This window comes from Pelobates fuscus, chromosome 7 (assembly GCF_036172605.1).
Source record: "Pelobates fuscus isolate aPelFus1 chromosome 7, aPelFus1.pri, whole genome shotgun sequence".
Classification (NCBI taxonomy): domain Eukaryota; kingdom Metazoa; phylum Chordata; class Amphibia; order Anura; family Pelobatidae; genus Pelobates; species Pelobates fuscus.
In genome coordinates, this window is record NC_086323.1 from 161,714,864 (window position 1) to 161,742,528 (window position 27,665).

At 41.2% G+C, this 27,665-nt stretch overlaps 1 protein-coding gene across 1 annotated transcript in view; it reads left to right on the top strand.

Moving 5' to 3' along the window:
- ACOX2 (acyl-CoA oxidase 2) overlaps positions 1–27,665 on the top strand; it is an 81,498-nt gene that overhangs the window by 42,290 nt on the left and 11,543 nt on the right. The window contains exons 8-10 of the mRNA XM_063426862.1: positions 92–254; positions 20,955–21,145; positions 24,688–24,849. Of these exons, the coding sequence (XP_063282932.1) occupies positions 92–254; positions 20,955–21,145; positions 24,688–24,849 (516 nt within the window). The remainder of the gene's footprint in view (positions 1–91; positions 255–20,954; positions 21,146–24,687; positions 24,850–27,665) is intronic.

Genomic DNA, 27,665 nt, shown 5'->3' on the forward strand with positions numbered 1-27,665 from the left:
AATTTTGGCTAAATATCCAATTCTGCAAAAAAAAATCATGTTTCACGGTTCCTCTTTAATTGACATTAAAGTATATCTTTACTTTCTACAGTGATAAGGAGTCAAAAATCATTGATTACCAAACTCAGCAACAAAAGTTGTTTCCGCTTCTTGCTACGTGTTACGCCATTCATTTCATGGTAAAATACGTCAACAAAGTTTACAACGATGTGTCCAAGATGATTAAAGCAGAAAATTTTGACTCACTCCCAGAGGTACGGTACAAATTGTTATACAAGGAGGATGTGATGTTTTTTTCCTAACGTGAAACACGGGGGGATATATATCAATATGTACTAACAGTTTTTACATCTACACTTCAGCAGATTTTTGGAGCAATCTATTAAATCTGTCATGTGTTTTCAACTTTTGCATCACTTTTGAATAACCATCACTTTAGAATATATAGAATGCCAGCGGTGCCCCTGTCTGCAGAAGTCTGATGCTTCCAGTTTAAAGAATCTCAGAAAAGTGGAAGTACCAGGGCTGGTCCAAGACATTCTGCTGCCTGGGTTGCGGATGAAGTGCTGCCTCCCCTTACCCACCACCACCACCACCAAAACCATGCCCATATCCATTATGTTATGTTGTGTGTAATGTATGCAGTGTGTGTAGTGAATGCATTGTGTGTGTTTGTGTAGTGGATGTAATGTGTGTAGTGGGTGCAGCGTCTGTGTTTGTGTAGTGGATGCAGTGTCTGTATATCTTATGCATTTTGTATGCAGAGTGTGTGTTTGTGTAGTGGATGCAGCACCGGTGCAAGCATTTTGACTACTCAGGCAAAGATGCTTTTTGTACCCCCTACTTCCCCCACCAAATGTTTTTTTTTTTTTTTTAAATCTTCATTTATGTGTGCCTTTGCATGTGCCATTGTCCTTTGCCCCAGCCCCTCTGTGTGTGTCATTGGCCCCTTACACAGCCCCTCTGTGTGTGTCATTGTCCCCTTCTCTAGTTCCTCAGTGTGGCATTGTCCCCCTTCTGCAGCCCATGTGTGTCATTGGCACACACAGAGTGGCTGGAGAAGGGGGCAATGACACACACTGAGATGCTGGGGAAGGGTATAATGACACACAGACAATCTCCCCTTCTCCAGCCACTCTGTGCCATTGTCCCCTCTCCTAGTACCTCTGTGTGTCATTGCCCCCTTCTCCTGCCCCTCAGTGTGTGTCAGTGTCCCATTCTGTGTGGCATATTGTCTCTTTTGTGTGCCCTTCTGTCTTTTACCCGCTTGTGTGCCTGCTGAGCAGACTATGTAGTGGCTGAGCAGACTATGTAGTGGAGCTTCTGTTTCCTCAGGATTGGCAGGATGCTGTTCGATGCTCTCACTGAGCACTTCCTGTCAGACCAGGTAGAGGATAAAGATCCTCTACTACGGCACAGTCCGCTTGGTCACAGTACATGAAGTCACCCAGTTATTGAACACCGCGAGATCCAGTGCGCCTTTATGTAGCATCAGCCCAGAGTGTATGCAGTGTGTGTTTGTGTAGTGTATGCATAATTTGTGTAGTGAATGCAGTGTCTGTGTGGTGGATACAATATCTCTGGTGGATGCAGTGTCTGTGTAGTGAATGCAGTGTCTGTGTAGTGGATATTGTGTCTGTGTTTGTTGGATGCAGTGTGTGTGTAGTGAATGCAGGGACTGTGTAGTGGATGCAGGGTCTGTGTTTGTGTGGTGGATGCATTGTCTATGTAGTGGATGCAATGTCTGTGTTTGTGTGTCTGCATCCACCACACACAGACATTGCATCCACCACACAGACACTGGATCCACTACACAGACACAGTATCTGTGTAGTGGATGCAGTGTGTGTGTGTGTGTGTGTGTAGTGGATGCAGTATCTGTATTTATGTAGTGTGTGTTTGTGGGGTTGTATAGGAGTAGTGAGGCGTGAGCAGTTTTTAAAAATGTATAAGTATGTGTATTCCCCCTCCCTGCCTCTCATCTGTGGGCAGGCAAGGGGGACACTAGATTTCCTAGTGGTCCGGTGGCACAATGAGGCTGAAAGATATTGAAGAGAGGGGCCCAGGAGTCTAATCTTCCAATCCTGCAGAATCAAGTCCTCCCCTTTTGCAAACCATGAGAGCATTGCCGCAAGCTGCCATGGCAATGCTCTGTGTGGCACAAAATGCATGCCAGAGCTTTGGCAGCAACACTCTCGCAGCTCGTGAGAGGAGAGGACTTGATACTGCAGGAGGGGAAGATTAGATGCCAGAGCCCCCTCTTCAATGTACAAGCCAGCAGGGGCCCGGACCTGTTTATTTATATATATATATATATAGATATATATATATATCTATATATAAATATATATGCAAGGTCTGGCACTCTACCTTTAAATCAGCTTCGCAATGACCTCGGTAATGAAGAGAGCACTCCAGAGGATATTTTCAATAAAATTTTATATGTGATGAAGAAGATCAACGTTTCGACCCGAGAGGTCTTTGTCAAGATGTAATTATAAGTGAAACAATTGCATATATAGCACAAAAATTATTAAGAGGTAATCACTTACCCAGTGCAGGTGTGCAGCCCCAGATCTGTGTGTGGACGCAGTGAAGTGATCAGGTGATCGCGCGTGAAATTCATGAAGACGTAATGACGTCATATTAATGCGACCGGAAAAGGTTGTGAAAAAGCGTCTGGTTACTATGGTGACGCTGAATTTAGATAGTATAAGTGATCGTGAATCGTGCGTTACGTGAATAATAAAGTAAAACCAACTAGGAGGATGTATATGAAATTCATATATAGTTGACAGTAAATATACATATAGAAATATACTAAAAGAATGGCATATAGCCCAGATCATTAGAAGACGGATGGATAAGTGTAGAAGGAGTGGATAGAGTGTGAGTGACATGCAGAGAATAGAATAGGTGAATAGCAAAATGAAGTGAAGAAAGAGCAAAGACCAAATGATTGATCAAGAGACAGAAAAAAAATAAAGGGCAACCATAGAAATAAAATATCACAGAATAGGGTGATGCAATAAAAAAATAGAAAAGAGTGAAGTGAGGATAATAAGTGAATAAGAGGAAAATAAAATATGTGTAACATGATGAAACTGTCAAAAAAGTGTGGACTATATACAAATAGGTATATACAAATATACAAGAATGTACAAAAAAAGTGTCAATTATCAATGCACATAATAGACACTATGATAAAGAATAGCATATCAGAACTGCTGATACCTTGGCAGAAGAACAATCGAAGCAGAATGATAAATATTTAAATCATAATCAAACACATTTGTCACAAGGATTCTTTATAGTAGAGATTTAAGTTAGAGAACAGGGGGACAGCCTGGAGATGAATAAAATAAAAAGAAAAATAAACAAATAGAAAAAAAAAAAGAAAACTGAGAGAAAAAAACTAAAAAAGAAAGAAAATAATAAAGAAAATAATAAATAAAATGCAGTACATGTAAAATAAGAAGAAAAAGCTAGTATAAGATGAAATAAAATAAGATAATATAGAAAAATAATAATGCAAGCAATGATAATGTAATGGAGTACAATAAAAAATGAAAAAATTAAAAAATTTAAAACATAGAAAATGAAAAAAAATTCACTGCAATGGCTAAGGCGTACGGGACAATCTATAGTATTTAAGTCATGGATCATGGTGTCGAAGGACGAGGGAGGACCGGATCATAGCATGAGAATATCATCCACATATCTGAGATCTAATATAAGTTTGGGTTGATATTTCGATAGTATATATTTTTGTTCATAAGAATACATATAACAGTTAGCATAGTTAGGAGCTATGGCCGATCCCATCGCCGTCCCAGTTTGCTGAAGATAGAAGAATTTCAAGGTGAATTCGAGACATTCGAGAAGATATTAAATTGTTGGTCCATTGTATTGATCTGACTGTACTAGAACCTGTCTCATAGCTTCTATGCCGACCGTGTGCGGTATAATAGTGTAAAGATTTTTCACGTCTACAGTTGCTAAAGTAATAGGTCCATCCGGAAGAGACACTTGTTTAAGATGAGTAAGGAGGTCCTGTGTATCCTTAAGGCATGTGGGTATGAGTAAAGTGGGTGTCTTACAATGGTGATCAATGAATTTGGCCAGGGGTTTCAATATTCCTCGTTTGGCAGAGACGATAGGTCGGCCAGGGGGATTTTTAGGGACACATAGATACACACACCTTGACACACAGTGTGTATCTGTGTGTCAAGGTGTGTGTATCTATGTGTCAAAGTGTGTGTATCTGTGTTTGTATGTGCCACATACAAACACACTGATATACACTGGCACATACAGACACACACACACACACACACATACTCACACACTCACTGACAAGCACACATACACCCTCACTGACAAACACACATATACTCTATGACAGACACACAAACACATACAACCCTCCCCGTCCCCCCCCCCAACTGTCCCTAACAGACACATACATTTTTTTTTAAAATGTATTTTACTCCACCCAGCTGAGCAGCTTGCTTGGGGTCCAGAGGGGCTGCATAGTGGCTGGCGTGAGGGCGGCAAAGGAGAAGTAATCTCCCTGCTCAGCTCCCTCGCGTGCCTCTTAGTGATGCCGGAGCCAGAGCCACGTCATAGTCCAGTGGCCATTTTGTTTTTATAAATTTTGGCGGAACCCCATTTGTGTTCTGACAGAACTCCGCGGAACACCAATTGGGAAACACTGCTATAGAGTATTTGTTTATCTCCTTCAGTAGCTCTGGGACCGAGGCTTTTGGTTCTTCTTAAGTAAGTAAGATGTCATCTGAGTAAATATTTAATTTACTTTGTCCTAAGGAATTTGTAAATCCTTAGATTTTTTACTTTGTCTTATTAGAATTGCAAGGGGTTCTAACACCATTATGTACAGTAAAGGGGAAAGAGGGCACCCTTGTCTAGTCCCATCTTTAACATTGAAGTTTTGTGATGTGAATCCTGACCCTGTTACTTTAGCTTATGGAGAGTTGTAGAGAGCGCATATAGCTTGTAATATTGATCCAGTGATTCCAAATTGTTTTAAAGTATCAACCATGAAACCCCACACAACCCTGTCAAACACTTTCTCTGCGTCTATTGATAGTAACATTTGAGGCGTGTCTTTAATCTCTGTTTTTTCTAATATATAAAAATGTGGGGTGATGGTGAAGCGCTATATATTGAATAAAATATAGGAAATGGAAATAATATTGGAGATAAGTGAATATACCTGAATAAAACTTCTTTCTTGCAACCTTAACCTTGATATAAGATTCCTTAAAAGTATAAACACAAAAAGTATCTCATAGTATAAAACTGTAATTTACACAGTAAAATATATACATAAAATCTATCCCACTCACACTTTCTAGAGCCAAAAGATTTTAGCTCAGTTCTGGCGCCTGTAGGGTCCGTAAAGGCGACCCTCTCCCTTCTTGGGAACCTTTGTTCTTCCTTTTTCAATAAACCCAGAGCCTTCAATCTAGGCTCAATGGGACAGCATATGTGGTTAAGGACCACAATCCTTCTTTCTTGTAGCAGGAAGAAATTTTGCCAAATAGTGTCTTGGTAAAAATATATTTATTAAACTATCACTTTTAAAATTTTATAAAAGTATAAAACAATATCTATACAAATATCACTATATAGGCAAAATCAAAAAAGTCCAATAGTTACAGTCTTTTCATATTCCAGGACGCGTTTCGCCAAATAGGCTTCCTCAGCTGGATCGAAAAAAGTCTTTTCAAAAGACTTTTTTCGATCCAGCTGAGGAAGCCTATTTGGCGAAACGCGTCCTGGAATATGAAAAGACTGTAACTATTGGACTTTTTTGATTTTGCCTATATAGTGATATTTGTGTAGATATTGTTTTATACTTTTATAAAATTTTAAAAGTGATAGTTTAATAAATATATTTTTACCAAGACACTATTTGGCAAAATTTCTTCCTGCTACAAGAAAGAAGGATTGTGGTCCTTAATCACATATGCTGTCCCATTGAGCCTAGATTGAAGGCTCTGGGTTTATTGAAAAAGGAAGAACAAAGGTTCCCAAGAAGGGAGAGGGTCGCCTTTACGGACCCTACAGGCGCCAGAACTGAGCTAAAATCTTTTGGCTCTAGAAAGTGTGAGTGGGATAGATTTTATGTATATATTTTACTGTGTAAATTACAGTTTTATACTATGAGATACTTTTTGTGTTTATACTTTTAAGGAATCTTATATCAAGGTTAAGGTTGCAAGAAAGAAGTTTTATTCAGGTATATTCACTTATCTCCAATATTATTTCCATTTCCTATATTTTATTCAATATATAGCGCTTCACCATCACCCCACATTTTTATCCGTTTGTTTAAAAGATAAGATTTTGGTGTTACAGTAGCTTGAAGTATATTACATTACACCCAATTGGTATATATGATCTTTGGTATTTCACATTAGCGCTGGTACATCCCCCCCTTTTCGATAATCTGTTTTTTCTAATATGTTTATTATTTTTCTAAGATTGTTGATTGAAGATCTCCCTGGTATAAATCCTACTTGGTCATTATTTATTAATTGTAGTATAACTATTTTAAATCTATCAGCACGGATGGAAGATAATATTTTAATATCTGTATTGATTAGTGATATAGGTCTGTAATTGCCAATCAGTTCTGGGTCTTTATCTGCTTTTGGGATGGGGACAATATTTGCTCTCAATAACTCTCCAGGACAGCTTCCTGTTTTCATTATGTAGTTGAAAACGGTGGTAAGTTCCCCTTTTAATTGGTCTTTCATTAGTTTATAGAATTTATTTGTGAAACCATCTGGGCCTGGGGCAGTCTTTATTTTAAGCTCATCTATGGATTTACTGACCTCTACTTCTGTTATAGGCTGGTTTATCAGCTTTTACTGGTCAAGTAGGATTTTTGGCATGGTTAAGTTTTCAAAGAATTCCTCAATCTCCTTTTCCCTGCCATATTTCTTCAGGTAGGTTATATAGATTCTGATAAAATTTCTGAAACGCCCTACCTATTTTTACTGAGGCCATTAGATAGGTTTATTTGTCTTTTATTTTAAATATTACTCTTTTATGTTTCTCTTTTTTCAATTTGTTGGACATTAGTGTTTCTGTCGTGTTGCCCTTTTGATACCACTTGGATTGTATTGCTTCTAACGGTTTGGTTGCTTTATTCATTAACTGAATATTTATCAGTGTTTCTGTTTCTATTTGTGTAGAAGGTGTTGTTTTATTCTGCCTCTTATATTTGCTTAATGTTATATATAGTTTAAAGAGAGGTGGTAATATTTTTTATTTGCCGTGGCTGCCATTTTCATCAAGTGGCCTCTAGCTATGCTTTTATAAGCACACCAGACCGTGATATCCGGTGTACCTTTATTTTTATTTTCTAAAAAGAAAAGATTTGTTATATTCTTAATTTCTTCAACATTGTTTTTATTGTGTAATATAAAATATTTTACGGAATGTATCAAAATTATCTTTGTATTCCAACATGATAGGGCTATGGTTTGACCATGCTATATCCTGTATCTCTATTCTTTTAACAAGATATAGCATGGTCACATTACCCAGGATAAGGTCAATTCTGGAGTATGAATTGAATGTTCTAGAATAGCATGTGTAATCTAGGTCGAAGGGGTGAAATGTTCTCCATATATCTCTTAGATTATGAAGTACATTTTTTAAATCTGTTTTCAATAATTGTCCTGCTTTTCCTGTAATTTTGTCTTTCAAAGTGTCCACTGTGCAATTAAAGTCCCCCATAATTAGTACCAACCCTTGTTTGATCTGCTCTGTTTTCTTAAACACTTTTGTGATAAATTTTATTGTAGATTTATTTGGTGCATAAATGTTAACTAATGTGAAAAGCGTATTATTTATTTCACATATTAGAATAATGTAAAGGCATTGTAGCGGAGTAGCAGTATATGCACGGTATCTCCGCTGGTAGACAGGATAGGTCAATTCCAAAACAGGCAAAATGCAGGTAGCGTAGTTACAATCCCTTCCTCCCAAGAACTAGACGACACATAGCTTGGAGGTCAACTGAGGTTTTTAATTACAGTCACAGTATTTATGTGGCTACAGATCTACAGGGTTTCCCAAGTCCCAATGCAGGGTTTGTCCAGTAGGGGACCACATGGGGGACTGGGTTTTACACATCTTTTACCCAGCATACATTGCTGTACCAAGGAGATACTTATCCCAGCATGCATTGCTAATGGGAATATCCCTTGGTACAGAGGAATACAGATTTTACATTAAAATCCATAACTCACACAATTTTCCTGTTATACAGCTTGTTAACCCTTTATTACATAGCTGGGACCTGGACGCACAGTTAAGTGAACTTGCCGTTCAGTTTCCCTTATCAGGTTCAATTCGTTTAAACGATTGCCTGAGGTCAGGGAATAAAACTACCGAAAACGGTAAACTCCCAAACGGCTTGGAAGTCCAGCGGGGCTTGTGTTGCCGAGTAGCCGATTTTAGTTCCAGGCACTCGACGACAAAACCCCGCTGGCTTTCTGCGAACAAAGATGGCCGCCGCCGCGTGGTCAATACACGAATGGCAGCCACCCGTAACAAACCGCAATTAGCCTAGTTACAATGTTGCAAAGTACCTAATTGGAGACACACAACCGTCTATGGGTGGTCTCCTATTCGGTACTTTGCTTAATTCACGAACAGTGCGGGAATACACTGTTCGTGTAGATATAGATCTAACATTAGCGGTATTCGTGTGTTTGAAACACACGAATGCCGCATACATAGTAAAATACAGAACGTAGCAAGAACATTACATTAATCAGGTTACATCACAATTTACAGTCTCTTAGTGGCTGAATCTGCCACAGGCATTCTGGGTCTAATTCTTGATGTTTAATGATGAGGGAGATATTTTTTGCAAACATAAATGCTACGCCTCTTTTTTTTTGTTTTCTAGAGCCGCACTTATAATAGTGGGTTATCTTGATGAGTTAATTATATTTTTATTGGACATTATCCAGTGGGTTTTTTGCAAGGCACAAATTTGTACCCGTTTTTTTTTTTTTTTTTATCAGGTAGTCCACAATTATACACCTTTTACATGGTGTGTTGATCCATTTATTGAGGTCAGCTTAAATTGTATTTTCTTATCTGTTCTTGAGGCTCTTTCTCTCCAAACGTTACCAAAGTTTTATAAAAAAAATCTTTATTTGTGCTTACATATAAATATGACGGGTTGATCCCAAGCGATGGTATCAACCTAAGACAAGCGTGATGTATGGCAAAAAAAAAATGCCATACGGTATCTCGAGTAATACAAAACATTACTCAGATATAGTTCCCACGTATCATGTGGGAAAAGCGTTCTGAGGGTGTACGATCCAGGGAGAGCCTACCTTAAGGCACCAAAAAACAAAACAAAATAAAAACAACCCAACCAGAAAGACAAATAGGGTTCCAAATATGGGAAGAAGTAGGGACAAAGGGAAACCCTATAAATCTGAACCCCATATCCTTTCAGCTTTTTGTTGAGTGAATTGTTATATAAGTGTATTAACTATTATTTTTCGTCTTCATTGTGCAAAAACTTACACTGCACAGTTAATAGGAGTAATCTTCTCTTCATGTCATATAATAATTTTCCCCATAGGTAATTAATATTGTTCTGTCTTAGAATTAGTGTGCCATCAGAAAAGGTCTTCCTCTTTTGTCTGGTTTGCCATGACAAATCCTGAAATATTTTCAGTGTTTTGTATTCCTCTGCGCATTCATTACTTCTTATAGCTCTTAAAATGTGTGTCTTAATTTTAGAGGAGGTGCAGCATATCAGTACATCTCTTGGGATATGTTCTGGTACACCCTTAGGTTTATTCACTCTTTCCATGTTAGGAATTCTGGGGTCCCATTCCACTTTCAGATGTTTTAAAAAAAAAACTCATATGTATGTTGTCAGACTTTTAGGATTTATTTGTTCTGATTCCTTAAATTGTTCCGTCTTGACCGGTCCTCTAGGTCTATCAATTTGTACTCCATGTCAGCCATCTTTTTTTCCAGCACCTTATGTTCTTCTTTCTGGACTTTTTCCTTGTGTTCCAGCACATCAATTTTTTCTTCTTTTCTGCTATTTCTTGGAATTGTCGATTAAGAGTCAGCAGTTCCTTCTAAATGTCCTAATGTCCAGAGAATTAGCTTGGATTTCTTCTCTCAATTTTCCAATATCTAAGTGTGTAAGTAGGTGTTCATATTCATTTCTTCCTCTCTTGACTCTTGGTTTTTCTCTGTTTGTCCTTTATTATTGGCTCCCTCTGATGGGATATTTGAGAGAATAGATTCCTCCAGTTTTGATTTATTACCTGATGGGTTTGGTGAGAAGAAAGAAAGGCGTTTGCTGTTTTACTTTCAGGCTTCTTTTCCTTTTTTAGGTGTTTGCCGTTTTGTGTTTTTTTTAGTAGCCATTATTTTTAAAATTTATTTATTATTTTTCTGGAGGTTTTATGCCCTTTATACCCTCTAGGCTAGTCCTTTTTTGGTTTTAGTGTAGTATATTTTTATATCTTACGTTTCCTTCTCCCAAAGCCCCTCTCCTCCTCACCTTTGGCCCAGTCTTCTCCTCTCCACCCTGATAAACAGTTACGTTTTATCTTTTTATTCTACTATACGTTCCATTATTCCCATCTTTATGGGGTATTGGAATAACCAAACTAACCACACGAAATATCAGAAATAGGGGAGAAGTATAAGGTGGTATGATGCGACAACAAAAAAGAAAATCAGGAAAAAGACAAAAGAAAAGGCTTAAGGGAACACAAAGGCCGTCAGGGCACATTAACTAAATTTACTCAATTTACTACTGACCTTCGTCAGTCAGTTCTATGCTATATGCAAAGATTAAATTGGGTTAAATAATCTTTAAGTCATATATTGCCCTTTGATGCTGCTCTCTTATGTTGTTTTCACCTTTATTCTAGAAGTCCTCTAATCTTTAGGAGGCCCAGTGTTTATACTAGCCTCTGCAGAGTGTAAACAAACGTAGACAAAGGTTGTGTGATTGGTTACTGCCTTGCTGTGGAGGCTTGGCGTTACTTGAAAAGTACATACCAAAAAGAGTTGCGGAAAAAAGTGTGGATGAAAACCAGGGGTTTTCATTGGTATGTACTTTTCAAGTAACGCCAAGCCTCCATAGCAAGCCAGTAAAAACCTCATGCTGATAAGTAACATTAACAACGAAACAGCTGTCCATGAGTGGTTCACTGGCTTTGCTCCTCTTCCTGAGTTGTGTTTTTAACCCCTTAAGACCGCAGGACGTACTATGCCGTCCTTATTTGGGCGGCTCTAAACGCCGCAGGAAGGCATAGTACGTCCTGTGCGGTCTTACCCCCCACGTGGCCGGCGGCACATGGCCGCTGCAGATCGCGGTCGGGGGACATGCCTGGCCCCCCAGGCAGCCCCCCTGTGCCTGGGGACCGCGGTCTGCAGCTTCTGATCGCAGTGACAGGCTGTCACTGCGATCGGTATTTACCATGTGTCAGCCGATTTGAAATCGGCTGACACATGGAGCCGGCCGCATTCTCCTGCAGCAGATCGCGGTCGGGGGACATGCCTGGCCCCCCAGGCAGCCCCCCTGGGGTCAGTGACCGCGATCTGCACTGTCAGGCTGCAATCAGATCACACTGACAGGCTGCCATAGCCTGTCAGTGCGATCAGTGTTACTATGTGTCAGCCTATTGGCTGACACATGTAACTGCAGCCATTAGCCCCCTACAGATCACGGTGGGGGCATGCCTGTACCTCCCAGGCACTCCCCCTGTGGCCAATTACCGCGATCTGTAGGAGGTGATCACAGTGACAGCCAGTCACTGTGATCACTGTTAGTATGTGTCAGCCAATGATCTCAGATCACTGGCTGACACATTGTCTCTGCCCCTCTCCTCACCTCACTTCGATCTGAGAGAGAGAGGCAGAGAGATCGTGGTTTTTGCAGCTCCTGTGGAAAAAGAAAGTTTAAATTTTTTTTTAAAGTTTTCAAATTTATATTTTATTTAACCCTTTCAGTGCTGATCACAGCATATTACTGTGATCAACCTGATTAGGGTATTTATTTATTATTATTTTTTTGGATCAAAAAAAAATTATTTCTAATTTTTTTTGATCCTTTGTGTCAGTCGCAGCAACCCAAATCTCCATTACCCTTTCCCCGCTGCCGTGATCACTATACTGTACAGTATATCTGCTGTACAGTACTGTATCAGTGATCACTGTGATCAGAGGGCTCTCTGATCAGACTGACCTTTTTTAGGGTTATTTTTACAGATCAAAAAATAACCCTTTCAGTTTTAAAAACTTTTTTGGGTCAAAAAAATTATTTCTAATTTTTTTTGACCCTTTGTGTCAGTCGCAGCAACCCAAATCTCCATTACCCTTTCCACGCTGCCGTGATCACTATACTGTACAGTATATCTGCTGTACAGTACTGTATCAGTGATCACTGTGATCAGAGGGCTCTCTGATCAGACTGACCTTTTTTAGGGTTATTTTTACAGATCAAAAAATAACCCTTTCAGTTTTAAAAACTTTTTTGGGTCAAAAAAATTATTTCTAATTTTTTTTGACCCTTTGTGTCAGTCGCAGCAACCCAAATCTCCATTACCCTTTCCACGCTGCCGTGATCACTATACTGTACAGTATATCTGCTGTACAGTACTGTATCAGTGATCACTGTGATCAGAGGGCTCTCTGATCAGACTGACCTTTTTTAGGGTTATTTTTACAGATCAAAAAATAACCCTTTCAGTTTTAAAAACTTTTTTGGGTCAAAAAAATTATTTCTAATTTTTTTTGACCCTTTGTGTCAGTCGCAGCAACCCAAATCTCCATTACCCTTTCCCCGCTGCCGTGATCACTATACTGTACAGTATATCTGCTGTACAGTACTGTATCAGTGATCACTGTGATCAGAGGGCTCTCTGATCAGACTGACCTTTTTTAGGGTTATTTTTACAGATCAAAAAATAACCCTTTCAGTTTTAAAAACTTTTTTGGGTCAAAAAAATTATTTCTAATTTTTTTTGACCCTTTGTGTCAGTCGCAGCAACCCAAATCTCCCTTAACCCTTTCCCCGCTGCCGTGATCACTAAACTGTACAGTTTATCTGCTGTACAGTACTGTATCAGTGATCACTGTGATCAGAGGGCTCTCTGATCAGACTGACTTTTTTTTAGGGTTATTTTTATAGATCTGAAAATAACCCTTTCAGTGTACTGATTGCAGCTGCCTATACTGTGATCAGTACATTTATATTATTTTTTGAGGGCGGGTAGTAGGTGTTAGGCAGGTAGATAATTAATTACCCACTTTAGTATATAAATTAATTAATTTGTCCCCCTAGAATGGCACGTCGCTACTCAGCCGAGGAGGCGTATGCCATTCTGGCAGGCAGTGATAGTGACACTCTGCAAGACAGTGACACTATCACTGCCTCTGACACAGTGGCGGATCCAGGGGGGGGGCAACGGGGCAATTGCCCCCCACGAGATTCTCCCCTGCCGGCTAATGCAGGGCTGACATTGCCCAAGTGCCAGCCCTGCATTGTGCCTGCAGACCGGGGAGGGAGATCAGTGATCTCCCTCCCCGGTCCGCAGGCACATTGCTGACAGCCGACCGGCAGGGGAGGGAGAGAGGACCCGGGAGCTGTTACCAGCAGCTCCTCCGGGTCCTCCTCTCGCGAGATTTGGAGCGTTGCCGCGGTTACCACGGCAACGCTCCAAATCTCGCGAGAGTGAACTCTAGCCCTGGAGCGCGGGCTAGAGTTCAGTCCTACCACTGGGACCACCAATGAACCCCACTGGGACCACCATGGAACGAAAGATGTCCCCCCTCCTCCCAGTAAAGGTAAGAAGGGAGGGGGGACATAACATTTATTTAATTTAAAAAAAAACAAAAAAACACACACACATTAAAAGAAAAATCCTTCTTATCACACACACACACATTGCCCCTGCCCCCCATACACACACACACATTGCCCCTGCCCCCCATATATACACACATTGCCCCTGCCCCCCATACACACACACACACACACACACACATTGCCCCTGCCCCCCATACACACACACATTGCCCCTGCCCCCCATACACACACACACACACACATTGCCCCTGCCCCCCATACACACAAACATTGCCCCTGCCCCCATATACACACACATTGCCCCTGCCCCCATATACACACACATTGCCCCTGCCCCCATATACACACACATTGCCCCTGCCCCCCATACACACACATTGCCCCTGCCCCCCATACACACACATTGCCCCTGCCCCCATATACACACACATTGCCCCTGCCCCCCATACACACACATTGCCCCTGCCCCCCATACACACACACATTGCCCCTGCCCCCATACACACACATTGCCCCTGCCCCCCATACACACACATTGCCCCTGCCCCCCATACACACACACATTGCCCCTGCCCCCATATACACACACATTGCCCCTGCCCCCCATACACACACACATTGCCCCTGCCCCCCATACACACACACATTGCCCCTGCCCCCCATACACACACACATTGCCCCTGCCCCCCATACACACACACATTGCCCCTGCCCCCCATACACACACATTGCCCCTGCCCCCCATACACACACACACACATTGCCCCTGCCCCCCATACACACACACACACACACACACATTGCCCCTGCCCCCCATACACACACACACACATTGCCCCTGCCCCCCATATACACACACACACACACACACACACATTGCCCCTGCCCCCCATATACACACACACATTGCCCCCATATACACATACACTGCCCCCATACACACACATTGCCCCTGCCCCCCATACACACACACACATTGCCCCTGCCCCCATACACACACACACACACACACATTGCCCCTGCCCCCCATATACACACACACATTGCCCCCATATACACATACACTGCCCCCATACACACACATTGCCCCTACATACACACACTGCCCCCACACACATACATTGCCCCACACATACACTGCAATACACACACACACACACACACTGTAACTGTCACACACACATACTGATCCACACACCTTCACACACACACTGCTAATACACTGTCCCCCTCACACACACACACACACTGCACCCCTCACACATTGCACCACTCACACTTACCACTGCTCCTCTGCCCTACTACAGCCCCATTTCCCAGACGACCTCAGGTAAGTTGTCAAACAGTTCTTAAACAGTTTGACTACTTACTCTGGGAGGGGGTCTTGGCATTATTGGCACTATAACCACTACACTGAGCTGTAGTGGTTATTGTGTCTGGATTATTTATTTAAATAATCTACAAGTGCCCCTCCCGAGATCAGGCTCTGGATCCGCCACTGCTCTGACATTGAGCCTCTGAGTGAGACCTCAAGTGATGGTGCCCCACCACCACTCACAAGAGGACGCTCAGCAAGCCCAATGCCAGGCAGAGACTGGGTGCCTCCAAATATGATGGCCCCAGAAATACCGCCGTTCACTGTTACACCTGGCATCACTGTAACAGTGGACGACTGCGAGCCAATTCGTTTTTTTGAGCTCTTTATGTCAGACGATATATTTGAGCTCATGGCTCAGCAAACGAATTTGTTTGCTATGCAGTATCTCTCTGCACATCCGGGGTCCCATCATGGTCGCAGGAATATGTGGAGACCCACGGATGTCGCAGAGATGAAGCGGTTTTGGGCTTTAACCCTAATGATGGGTATTGTAAAAAAGCCCAGTATCAGGTCCTACTGGAGCAAGCAACGTATCCTGGCTACACCTCTTTTCCCTGAGGTTATGTTGAGGGATCGCTACGTGCAACTGCTGCGATTCCTTCATTTTAATGATAACTCGCTGTGTCCCCCTAGAAACGACCCACTGTTTGACAGGCTATATAAAATTCGGCCCTTTATTCAACTCCTGTCAGACAAATTTTCTGAAAATTATGTCCCCGATAAAGATATTTCAATTGACGAGTCCCTTATGAAATTTAAAGGTCGACTGCTATTTAAGCAATATATTCCATCGAAGCGGTCCCGATATGGCGTTAAATTTTATAAATTATGTGAATCCTGTACTGGTTACACATGGGTGTTTCGCATTTACCAGGGGAAGGATAGCCATCTTGACCCACCAGGATGCCCTGATTCTGTGGGTACAAGTGGCAAGATTGTTTGGGATCTAATCCTTCCCTTGTTGAATAAGGGATATAGGCTATGGGTTGACAATTATTATACCAGTATAGAATTATTTAAAAATGTATATTGTTTTGAAACCCTAGCCTGTGGCACAGTGAGGAAGAATCGCAGGGGTTTCCCCCAAGCCCTGGCAAGTGGCAGAAGCAGTAGAGGTTCCTCTTCAGCTCTCCGCCAGGATGAGTTGCTTACTCTTCGCTTCAGAGATAGGAAAGATGTATACATGCTGTCTACGATGCATGACGAAAGTACAGTGCCAGTGTCTGTGAGAGGTAGCACTGAGCATCTGGAAAAGCCGAAGTGCATTGTAGACTACAGCAAGTTTATGGGGGGAGTAGACTTGGCTGACCAATGCATACAGCCCTATCTGGTGAACCGAAAAACTAGGACCTGGTACAAGAAAATTGCAATCTACGTGAGCCAGATTGCAATTTTCAATGCCTATGTCCTCTATACAAAAGAGGTCATAGGTAGGCCCTGCCCTTTCCTCGAATTCACATTAAGCATTTTGTCCCGTATGTTATTTACCCAGCCCCCCAATCCCACTTTGGAATCAGGAGATCTCCAAAGACTTTGTGGCAAACACTTCCCTTCCCGAATCCCATCCACCCCTAGTAAAAAAGCTCCCCAAAAAAAGTGCCGTGTTTGCTACAAGAAAGGAGTCCGAAAGGACTCCAGTTTTTATTGTCCAACCTGCCCATCTCTACCCGCCCTCTGCATAACAGACTGTTTCAAAGTCTACCATACAGAGCTGAATTTCTGAATCACTCTGTATGGGACTGTGGCAGTTTGTTTGCTTGATTTACCTGGATTTCTGACCTCGGCTTGTCCTGACTACGCTTTGTTAGCTGCCTGTACCGACCCTTTGGCTTGTTTTACCGACTACTCTGAATTCTGGATTTCCCTGACCTTGGCCTGTCCCTGTTTACGCTAGCCATTCTAAAGTGGCTACACCAAACAACTCAAAATACTACATTTGTAGTACTTGAAATGTGACTTCCCAATAAAAAACTGATCACAGGGTTAATGCTGTGATTAGCACTGAAAGGGTTACAAAAAATAGTTTTTTTTTTTTCGTTTTTTTTTACTTCTCAAACTTTTCACACAGTGACTCTCTATGTGATATCAAAGATCTATCTGCCTCTCTCTGCCTTCAGATCAAAGTGTATGTGGGGTACTGTTCTATTCATGTGATATAATAAAAACCTGGAAACATGGTACATGTAGGTACTGTTATATTCAAAAGACAGTGTTAAATCAAAATACTAAGTCTCTAGTGCACTAACTAATATCAGGATTATGACATTTCCAGTGAAAATGCTATTTATCTGATTAAAAAGACAAAAATCAAAGTAGAAATCGCTACATGGGCCCAGCATTTCTGTTAAAATGGCTAGACCTAACATCTCAAATTATGCCATTTGTTATACTCTGGGTTGCCTTCTTTTGAAAATGGTATGCCATAATAGTGGAAATGTTATTACCCAGGCTGCCATGCTCTCTCAAAGGCGAGATAGACCCAGAAAATCACTTTGTTAAATTGCCAACTTTGAAAAGGACATCTAATATTTTTGTCCCCATGACTTCCCCCCCCAAAACAGAGAATCTAGTACATGGGGGTACTGTTACATTCAGGAGACAATGTTAAATACAAATAGTGAGGCTTTGTTGCAATAACTCATATCAGGAATATGAAATGTCCTGTGAAAATGGAGTTCATGTGCGTGAAAAAGCACAAATAAAGCTATAACCGCTATGTGGGCCCTTCATTTCTGATAAAGTGTTTAGACCAAACATCTTGCAATGCACCATTTCTTATACTCTGGGTTGCCTTCTTTTGAAAATGGTATGCCATAATAGTGGAAATGTTATTACCCAGGCTGCCATGCTCTCTCAAAGGCGAGATAGACCCAGAAAATCACTTTGTTAAATTGCCAACTTTGAAAAGGACATCTAATATTTTTGTCCCCATGACTTCCCCCCCAAAACAGAGAATCTAGTACATGGGGGTACTGTTACATTCAGGAGACAATGTTAAATACAAATAGTGAGGCTTTGTTGCAATAACTCATATCAGGAATATGAAATGTCCTGTGAAAATGGAGTTCATGTGCGGGAAAAAGCACAAATAAAGCTATAACCCCTATGTGGGCCCTTCATTTCTGATAAAGTGGTTAGACCAAACATCTTGCAATGCACCATTTCTTATACTCTGGGTTGCCTACTTTTGAAAATGGTATGCCATAATAGTGGAAATGTTATTACCCAGGCTGCCATGCTCTCTCAAATGCAATATAGGCCCAGAAAATCACTTTGCCAAATTTCAATGTAATAAAGCCTAAATGGATAAGCCGTATATATGACCGTGTAACTTTCCAAAACACCATAAAACCTATACATGGGGGGTACCATGGCGCTCGTGAGACCTCACTGAGCAGAACTAGGAGTGTTTCAGGGCAGTAAACTATATACTAACAATAATATTATCAGTGAAAGTACAGATTTTATGTGAAAAATGCAAAAAAAAAAAACCAAACTAAATTTGGCTAGGGTTTGTGCCCAAGTGGCTACTAGAAAAGACTGGGCATACCCCATTTTGAATACCCTGGGATGTCTACTTTTTCAAATGGTATGCCATGATGGGGGTAATTTTCATTTCTTGGCTGCCATACAGTCTCAAAGGCAGCCTGGACACTGCAAACTAATCTGACAAATTTCAAGGTGAAAAAGCATAAATGGATAAGCCGTATATATGACCCTGAAACTTTCCAAAACCCCATAAAACCTATACATGGGGGGTACCATGGCGCTCGTGAGACCTCACTGAGCAGAACTAGGAGTGTTTCAGGGCAGTAAACTATATACTAACAATAATATTATCAGTGAAAGTACAGATTTTATGTGAAAAATGCAAAAAAAACAAGCAAACACTAAATTTGGCTAGGGTTTGTGCCCAAGTGGCTACTAGAAAAGACTAGGCATACCCCATTTTGAATACCCTGGGATGTCTACTTTTTCAAATGGTATGCCATGATGGGGGTAATTTTCATTTCTTGGCTGCCATACGGTCTCAAAGGCAGCCTGGACACTGCAAACTAATCTGACAAATTTCAAGGTGAAAAAGCATAAATGGATAAGCTGTATATATGACCCTGAAACTTTCCAAAACCCCATAAAACCTATACATGGGGGGTACCATGGCACTCGTGAGACATCACTGAGCAGAACTAGGTGTGTTTCAGGGCAGTAAACTATATACTAACAATAATATTACCAGTGAAAGTACAGATTTTATGTAAAAAAAAGAAAACACAAAAAAAACGCTAACTTTGGCTAGGGTTTGTGCCCAAGTGGCTACTACAAAAGACTGGCCATACCCTATTTTGAATACCCTGGGATGTCTACTTTTTCAAATGGTATGCCATGATGGGGGTAATTTTCATTTCTGGGCTGCCATACGGTCTAAAAGGCAACCTAGGTCACTCAAACCAATCTGTCAAATTTCTATGCAGAAAATAAAATAATGGGCAAGTCGTATATTTGACCCTGTAACTTTCCAAAACCCCATAAAACCTATACATGGGGGGTACTGTTTTACTCGTGAGACATTTCTGAATACAAATATGTATGTTTTATTGCAGGAAAACCGAATAGTATTCTGACATTAACAGTTAAATTGCCATGCTGAAATTGAAAAATAGCAAGATTTCATAATTTTTTCAAGTTTTTTAGATTTTATTCATATAAAATGGAGTTCCATACATGAATGTTTGATATTAAATGAAAGCCCTGTTTCCCCTGAACAAAATGATATATAATAAGTGTGGGTGCACTTAGTATGAAAGAGGTAAATTATTGTTGAACAGACATATAGTAAAATTCTGTGGTTTGTTTACATTTTTTTTGGATCACAACTTGTACATTTGGCTGCGGTCTTAAGGGGTTAAAGCTGTTGTATACAGCTGCAAAAATTTGCTCATTTGCATACGTCTACCCAGAATCCCTTGCAGTAGTGAGAGCACTGTTAAAGTAGCAAGTCTTATGGCTTGACTGGTGTGTATTTGAGTTTAGCAATGTTTTTATATATATATATATATATCTCAAGTTTCCCCCTACTATTCGTAGAACATGTACAAATTCTGACAGTACCAATATATTGTGAATCACTGTACATAGAAATTGTTGTGTTATAGAACAATGGTAATATAGAACCATAGAATGTGACGGCAGTTAAGAACCATTCGGCCCATCTAGTCTGCCCAATTTTCTAAATACTTTCATTAGTCCCTGGCCTTAGCTTATATCTAGGATAGCCTTATGTCTATCCCACACGTGCTTAAACTCCCTCACTGTGTTAACCTCTACCACTTCAGCTGGAAGGCTATTCCATGCATCCACTACTCTCTCAGTAAAGTAATACGTCCTGATATTATTTTTAAACATTTGCCCCTCTAATTTAAGACTATGTCCTCTTGTTGTGATAGTTTTCCTTCTTTTAAATATACTATCTTCCTTTACGGTTTGACTCCCTTTATATATTTAAATGTTTCTGTCATATCCCCCCGTCTCATCTTTCCTCCAAGCTATACATGTACCAAAAATTAATTGACATACATCAAAGAATTACACTGATTGTAACCAATATAATATGGTCACACATGGTCTGTAATGCTTTTAATCTAAATTTAAAGTGTATCCATTTCTCCTCAGCTTCACGCTCTTGCATCCAGTGTCAAAGCCTATGCAACAGAAATCTGTGCCAATGGAGTGGAGGTGTGTCGGAAGGCCTGTGGGGGTCACGGATATTCTCTTTTTAGTGGTCTCCCTACCCTGTACACAAAGGTAGTTGCAGCGTGCACTTATGAAGGAGAAAATACTGTTCTACACCTGCAGACGGCAAGGTATCCATGTTGAACATGGTTTTTGACCAGTATGTATAGTGGTGCTCAAAAGTTTTGGCATTTGATACAGTTCCACACAATAGATTAGTGTTCAAACTCAAAGAAATTTATGTAGATGAAAATGCTTGTTCTTGGGTAGAACATTGTCTTAAAAATAGAGTACAAAGAGTTGTCATTAATGGTAAATTTTCAAGCTGGATAGAGGTAGCAAGTGGTGTCCCTCAGGGTTCTGTTCTGGGACCCCTTCTATTTAACATGTTTATAAATGATCTTGAAAAAAGCAGTGAGTGTCATGTTTCAGTGTTTGCAGATGACACAAAACTCTAAAGTAATACAATGTGAGAAAAATATTACATTGCTGCAGAGGGATTTAGATAGACTGGGGGACTGGGCACTCAAATAGCAGATGAAATTTAATGTTGAAAAATGCAAAGTTATGCACTTCGGCGTAAAGAATACACAAGCAACGTATACCCTTAATGGAAGTGAATTAGGAATTACAACACACGAAAAGGACTTGGGAATTGTTATGGAGAACCTATGCAACAATGTGCAATGTCAATCAGCAGTGGCTAAGGCCAGTAAGGTACTGTCTTGCATGAAAAAGGACATTAATTCCAGGGATAAGAATATCATTTTGCCTCTTTATAAATCACTGGTAAGATCACATAATGAATATGCTGTGCAATATTGGGCACCTGTTCTAAAGAAGGATATTATGGCACTAAAAAAGTGCAGAGGCGGTCTACAAAATGAATACAAGGAATGTAACATATTAGCTATGAAGAAAGGTTAACAAATGTAAACCTCTTTAGTTTAGAAAAACGTTGTCTGAGAGGGAATGTGATAACATTATACAAATATATTCGGGGCCAATACAAACGATTGTGTGGAAATGTATTCACAAACCGGACTTTACATAGGACACGAGGTCATGCGTTTAGACTGGAAGAAAGAAGATTTCATCTAAGGCAAAGGAAAGGTTTTTTTTTTTTACTGTAAGAGCAATAAAGATGTGGAATTCTCTGCCTGAAGAAGTGGTTTTATCCATACAGAGTCCATACAGATGTTCAAACAGCAACTAGATGCATAGATACATTCAAGGATATAATTTTTCAATGTAGGGTAATAGCTGCTTGATCCAAGGATAAATCTGACTGCCATTCTGGGGTCAAGAAGGATTGTTTTTCCTAGTTTGTTACAAAATTGGAAGTGCTTTGGACTAGGTTTTTTTTGCCTTCTTTTGGATCAACAGCAAAAAACAAATGTGAGAAAAGGCTGAATTTGATGGACACAAGTCTCTTTTCAGCTATGTACCTATGTAACTATGATTTTGAAAATATGACTGATCATGCAAAAAAAAATATTTTATCTAAGGATAGTGATCATATGAAACCATTTTTTTTTTATCACATAGTTGTTTGGCTCATTTTAAAATCAAACAGAAATCACCCAAATGGCCCTGATCAAAAGTTTACATACCCTTGAATGTTTGGCCTTGTTACAGACACACAAGGTGAAACACATAGGTTAAAATGGCAATCAAAGGTTAATTTCCCACACCTGTGGCTTTTTAAATTGCAATTAGTATATTTGTATAAATAGTCAATGAGTTTGTTAGCTCTCACGTGGATGCACTGAGCAGGCTACATAGTCAAAAGACCTGCGTAACAAGGTAATGGAACTTTATAAAGATGGAAAAGGATATAAAACGATATCCAAAGTCTTGAAAATGCCAGTCAGTGCTGTTCAATAACTTATTAAGAAGTGGAAAATTTGGGCATCTCTTGATACGAAGCTAAGGACAGGTAGACCAAGAAAGATTTCAGCCACCACTGCCAGAAAATTGTTCAGGATACAAAGAAAAACCCTCAGGTAACCTGAGGAGAAATACAGGCTGCTCTGGAAAAATACAGTGTGTTTGTTTGAAGGAGCACAATACGACGATAATTGAATAAAAATGAGCTGCATGGTCAAGTTGCCAGAAAGAAGACTTTACTGTGCCAATGCCACAAAAAAAGCCCAGTTACAATATACCCGACAACACCTTGACATGCCTCACAGCTTCCACAAAAAAAGCCAGTTACAATATGCCAGAGGGGCAGGGACGTACCTGGAGCATTTGGCACCAGGGCGATCCTATATTTGATGAGGGGGGTGATGATGAGAGGGGGTGATTGTGAGAGGGAGGGGGGTTGATGAGAGGGAGGGGGCGATGATGAGAGCGAGGGGGTCTGATTGTGAGAGGGAGGGGGTCTGATTGTGAGAGGGAGGGGGTCTGATTGTGAGAGGGGAGGGGGTGATTGTGAGAGAGAGGGGGTGATGAGGAGAGGGGGGTTTATTGTGTGAGGGAGGGGTGCTGATTGTAAGAGGGAGGGGGTGATGAGGAGAGGGAGGGGGTGATGAGGAGAGGTAGGTGGGTGATGAGGAGAGGGAGGTGGGTGATGAGGAGAGGGAGGTGGGTGATGAGGAGAGGGAGGTGGGTGATGAGGAGAGGGAGGTGGGTGATGAGGAGAGGGAGGGGGGTGTTGAGGAGAGGGGGGGTGATGAGGAGAGGGAGGGGGTGATGAGAGCGAGGGGGTCTGATTGTGAGCGGGAGGGGGTCTGATTGTGAGAGGGGAGAGAGTGATTGTGAGAGGGGAGGGGGTGATTGTGAGAGGGTGGTGGTCTGATTGTGAGAGGGGAGGGGGTGATGAGGAGAGGGTGGTTTATTGTGTGAGGGAGGGGGGGTGGCACCCGGGGCAGACCACCCCCCCTTGCCCTCCTCTTAGTACGCCACTGCCAAGGGGTTAACAAGGCCTATAGTAAAAAGAATACCATCCCCACTGTGAAGCATGGTGGTGGCTCACTGATGTTGTGGAGGGGGGGGGGGGGGGGTGAGCTCATGTTATCAGAAAATACTTGCAGACAATTTGCATTCTTCTGAATGAAGGCTGCGCATGGGACACTCTTGGATTTTCCAGCATGACAATGACCTTAAGCACAAGGCAATGTTGACTCTCCAATGGTTACAGCAGAAAAAGGTAAAGGTTCTGGAGTGTCCATCAGTCTCCTGACCTTAGTATCATCGAGCCACTATGGAGAGATCTCAAATGTGCTCTTCATGCAATACGACCAAAGACTTTGCATGACCTGGAGGCATTTTGCCAAGACAAACGGGCAGCTATAGTTACCACCTGCAAGAATTAGGGGCCTCATAGACAACTATTACAAAAGACTGCATGCTGTCATTGCTGCTAAAGGGAGCAATACACCGTATTAATAACTAAGGGTATGCAGACTATTGAACAGGGGTCGTTTCATTTTATTTTGCCATGTTTTGTTTTATGATTGTGTCATTCTGTTATAACCTCCAGTTGAATATGAATCCCATAAGAAAAATAAGAAATGTGTTTTGCCTGCTCACTCATGTTTTCTTTAAACAAATGGTACATATATTACCAATTCTCCAAGGGTATGCAAACTTTTGAGCACAACTGTAAGTTCAGACTACTAAAACTACTAATTCTGCTGAATAATTTTTTCACACATGATTCCTTTAGGTTTTTGATCAAGTGTTTTGCTGGCGCCCAGTCTGGTCTGCAGTTACCTCCCATTACGATGTATTTATCGTTGCCACCCACTGGTCATTGTCCGGCAAGCAACCATTTGGACTTTGTGAACCCTGATGTATATGTGGAGGCTTATCAGCACAGAGCGTTTAGGTGGGAAGTGCGCTGTAATGTATTTACATTTCATGTGTATAGCAAAACCCAGACAATATGAAGTACTGTTCCTGCAAATTCATTATATTGACATATTATTTCCATATGGTATTTGGTATCATTAGCCTAGCTTCATAAAAGTATTCCAGCACTCCAGATATTCCACAGAGCTATACAAAGGATATGTAAGCATACAAGTAAGGAATGCAATTCCTAGAGAGTTTAAGGTTTTAATTCTTATTTATTTTGAAGTTTATTCGCTGAACACTAAATTGCGATCAACTGAAAACTGAATTGCAATATTTTGGTTAAAATAGCCCAGCTGTAACTATTTTGGAGTTGGAGATTTTTTCCAAATCAACTGTTTGGTGTTCACTTTACGACCATATAGTTTTTAGAAAATAAATATTTTACAAGGTTGTTTACTAAAGTAGAAATTGTGGTAAATTCAAAGTTCATTTAAAATTTAATGCCAATATAGCTGAACTGAAAAGATCCTCTAAGTCAGCCATGCTTCCAGTTTGGCTATTTTGGTTTTAAAATGACAATTCCCAACAATCCTCACTTTAATAAATAACCATGGATTAAGAGACACTTTGAGGGGCATCCAGTTACTTACAGCCAACCTGGTAAAGGATAAATATACTAATGCAATTTTAATATTATATGAAGTTTGATACTCATTATACACTTGGCAATCTCTTCTCAGTCTATTCTGTCAAAATTGCCCTTCTACCATGTGTGTAACAATAACCTACATCCTGTAGTTCAAGCATGTCAAACTCACGGCCCACAATGAATATCTTTGCGGCCCAGCGAGCCGCGAGTTTGACATGTTAAGGCAGAGTAGGCACCTGCTCCCTTTACATAGCAGGTGCCTATTATGCTCAAATTTACCCGGCTGGGGAGGAGAGGTCGCTGGCGGCAGCAAGGGAGCTCAGTCTTCTTGCTCCTCACTGCTCATTCGCGCGTGCCCTCTGCAGTGATGCTGGGTGCCGGAATATGACGTAATTCCGGCACCTGGCATCACTACACTGAGCTCCTGAGAGAAGATCCCCACTGGACCCCAGGAAGAGGCCCCACACCAGCTCCCAAAGGTAGGGAGCAATAAAGAAAATTATGTGAATGTGTAAATGTTTGTCTGTCAATAAGTGTGCCTGTCTGTCAGTGAGGGTGCTTTTCTGTTAGTGAGTGTGTGTGTCTGTCAGTGAGTGAGTGTGTGTGTCTGTCAGTGAGTGTGTGTTGGTCAGTGTTGCGATGGCCGCGGCTGGACAGTGGAGGACCTGGAGGTGCACAGAGGCATGTAATGCCATGTCACATTCAGACATGACGTCAACGTGCTCCACCTTCACAGGTTTTCAAGGAGTAGCAGGAGGATCTGCTTTGGCACAGGGTGCAGACAGTGCCATTGGGGGTATACCAGAGTCTGGACTCAAAAGTCGAATACTGGCAGCGGCAATGTGAGTGGAGTCTGCTTCTTGGCTAATATTGGTTTGTTTGTTTTTTTAACAAGGACCGGAGTTTAGTAGAGGGGGTGCTGGAATTTAGTAGAGGGGGGACTGGGAATTGGTATGGGGGGACTGGGATTTAGTATGGGGGGGACTGGGAATTAGTACAGAGTGGGGGGACTGGGGTTTAGTAGAGGAGGGGCTGGGGTTTAATAGAGGAGGGGCTTGGGTATATTAGAGGGGGATGCTTTTTTTTTTAATACTGTACTCCTCAAAACCTACGTTTCTATGAAAATGAAAGTTATTTTTTTTTGTGGCCCACATAAACTTAAACCTTGTTTATTTGGCCTGTGCTAGCCTTTGAGTTTGACATGCTTGCTGTAACCTCTAGTTCATTTAAAACATGGCTCTCATCAGTTGCAACTAGGGTTCCACCTTTCTTGGGAAAAGATACCGACCATACTAATTTGCATAATTAATTATTTATGAGTGACATCACAGGTTGTAAATCACAAGAAGTGACATAAGAGAAAATTCTGTAAAATCGCCAAAAAAACTACTGTTTGATTCTGCTGTATAGGGGGATTGCTCCCACTGTCTCCCTGTATCTGTGTTCCTTAGTCTACCAGTGTCTCCATGTCTCTGTGTCCATTAGTCTCCCAGTGTCTCCTTGTCTCCCAGTGTCTCCATGTCTCTAAGTGTCTTCCAGTGTCCCCTAGAGACTCAGTGTCCTAGTCTCTCTATGTCTAAATATACACACATACACAGAATGCTAAATACATACACTAACTGCTAAATACACACAGAGTGCTGAGTACATGCACACACAGAGTGCTGAGTACATGCACACACAGAGTGCTGAGTACATGCACACACAGAGTGCTGAGTACATGCACACACAGAGTGCTGAGTACATGCACACACAGAGTGCTGAATTCATGCACACACAGAGTGCTGAATTCATGCACACACAGAGTGCTGAATTCATGCACACACAGACTGCTGAATACATACACTCACTGCTGAATACATACACTCACTGCTGAATACACACACTCACTGCTGAATACACACAGACAGACTGCTGAATACACACACTCACTGCTGAATATATACACACAGACCGCTGAATACATACACACGAACACTGTTGAATACATACACATAGACTGTTGAATACATACACACAGACTGTTGAATACATACACACAGACTGTTGAATTCATACACACAGACTGTTGAATACATACACACAGACTGCTGAATACGCACACACAGACTGCTGAATATATACACTCATTGCTAAATACACACACACAGCAAGCAGCCCTTCCCCCTTGTTCCTCAACAACATCAAGGATCCCGTCC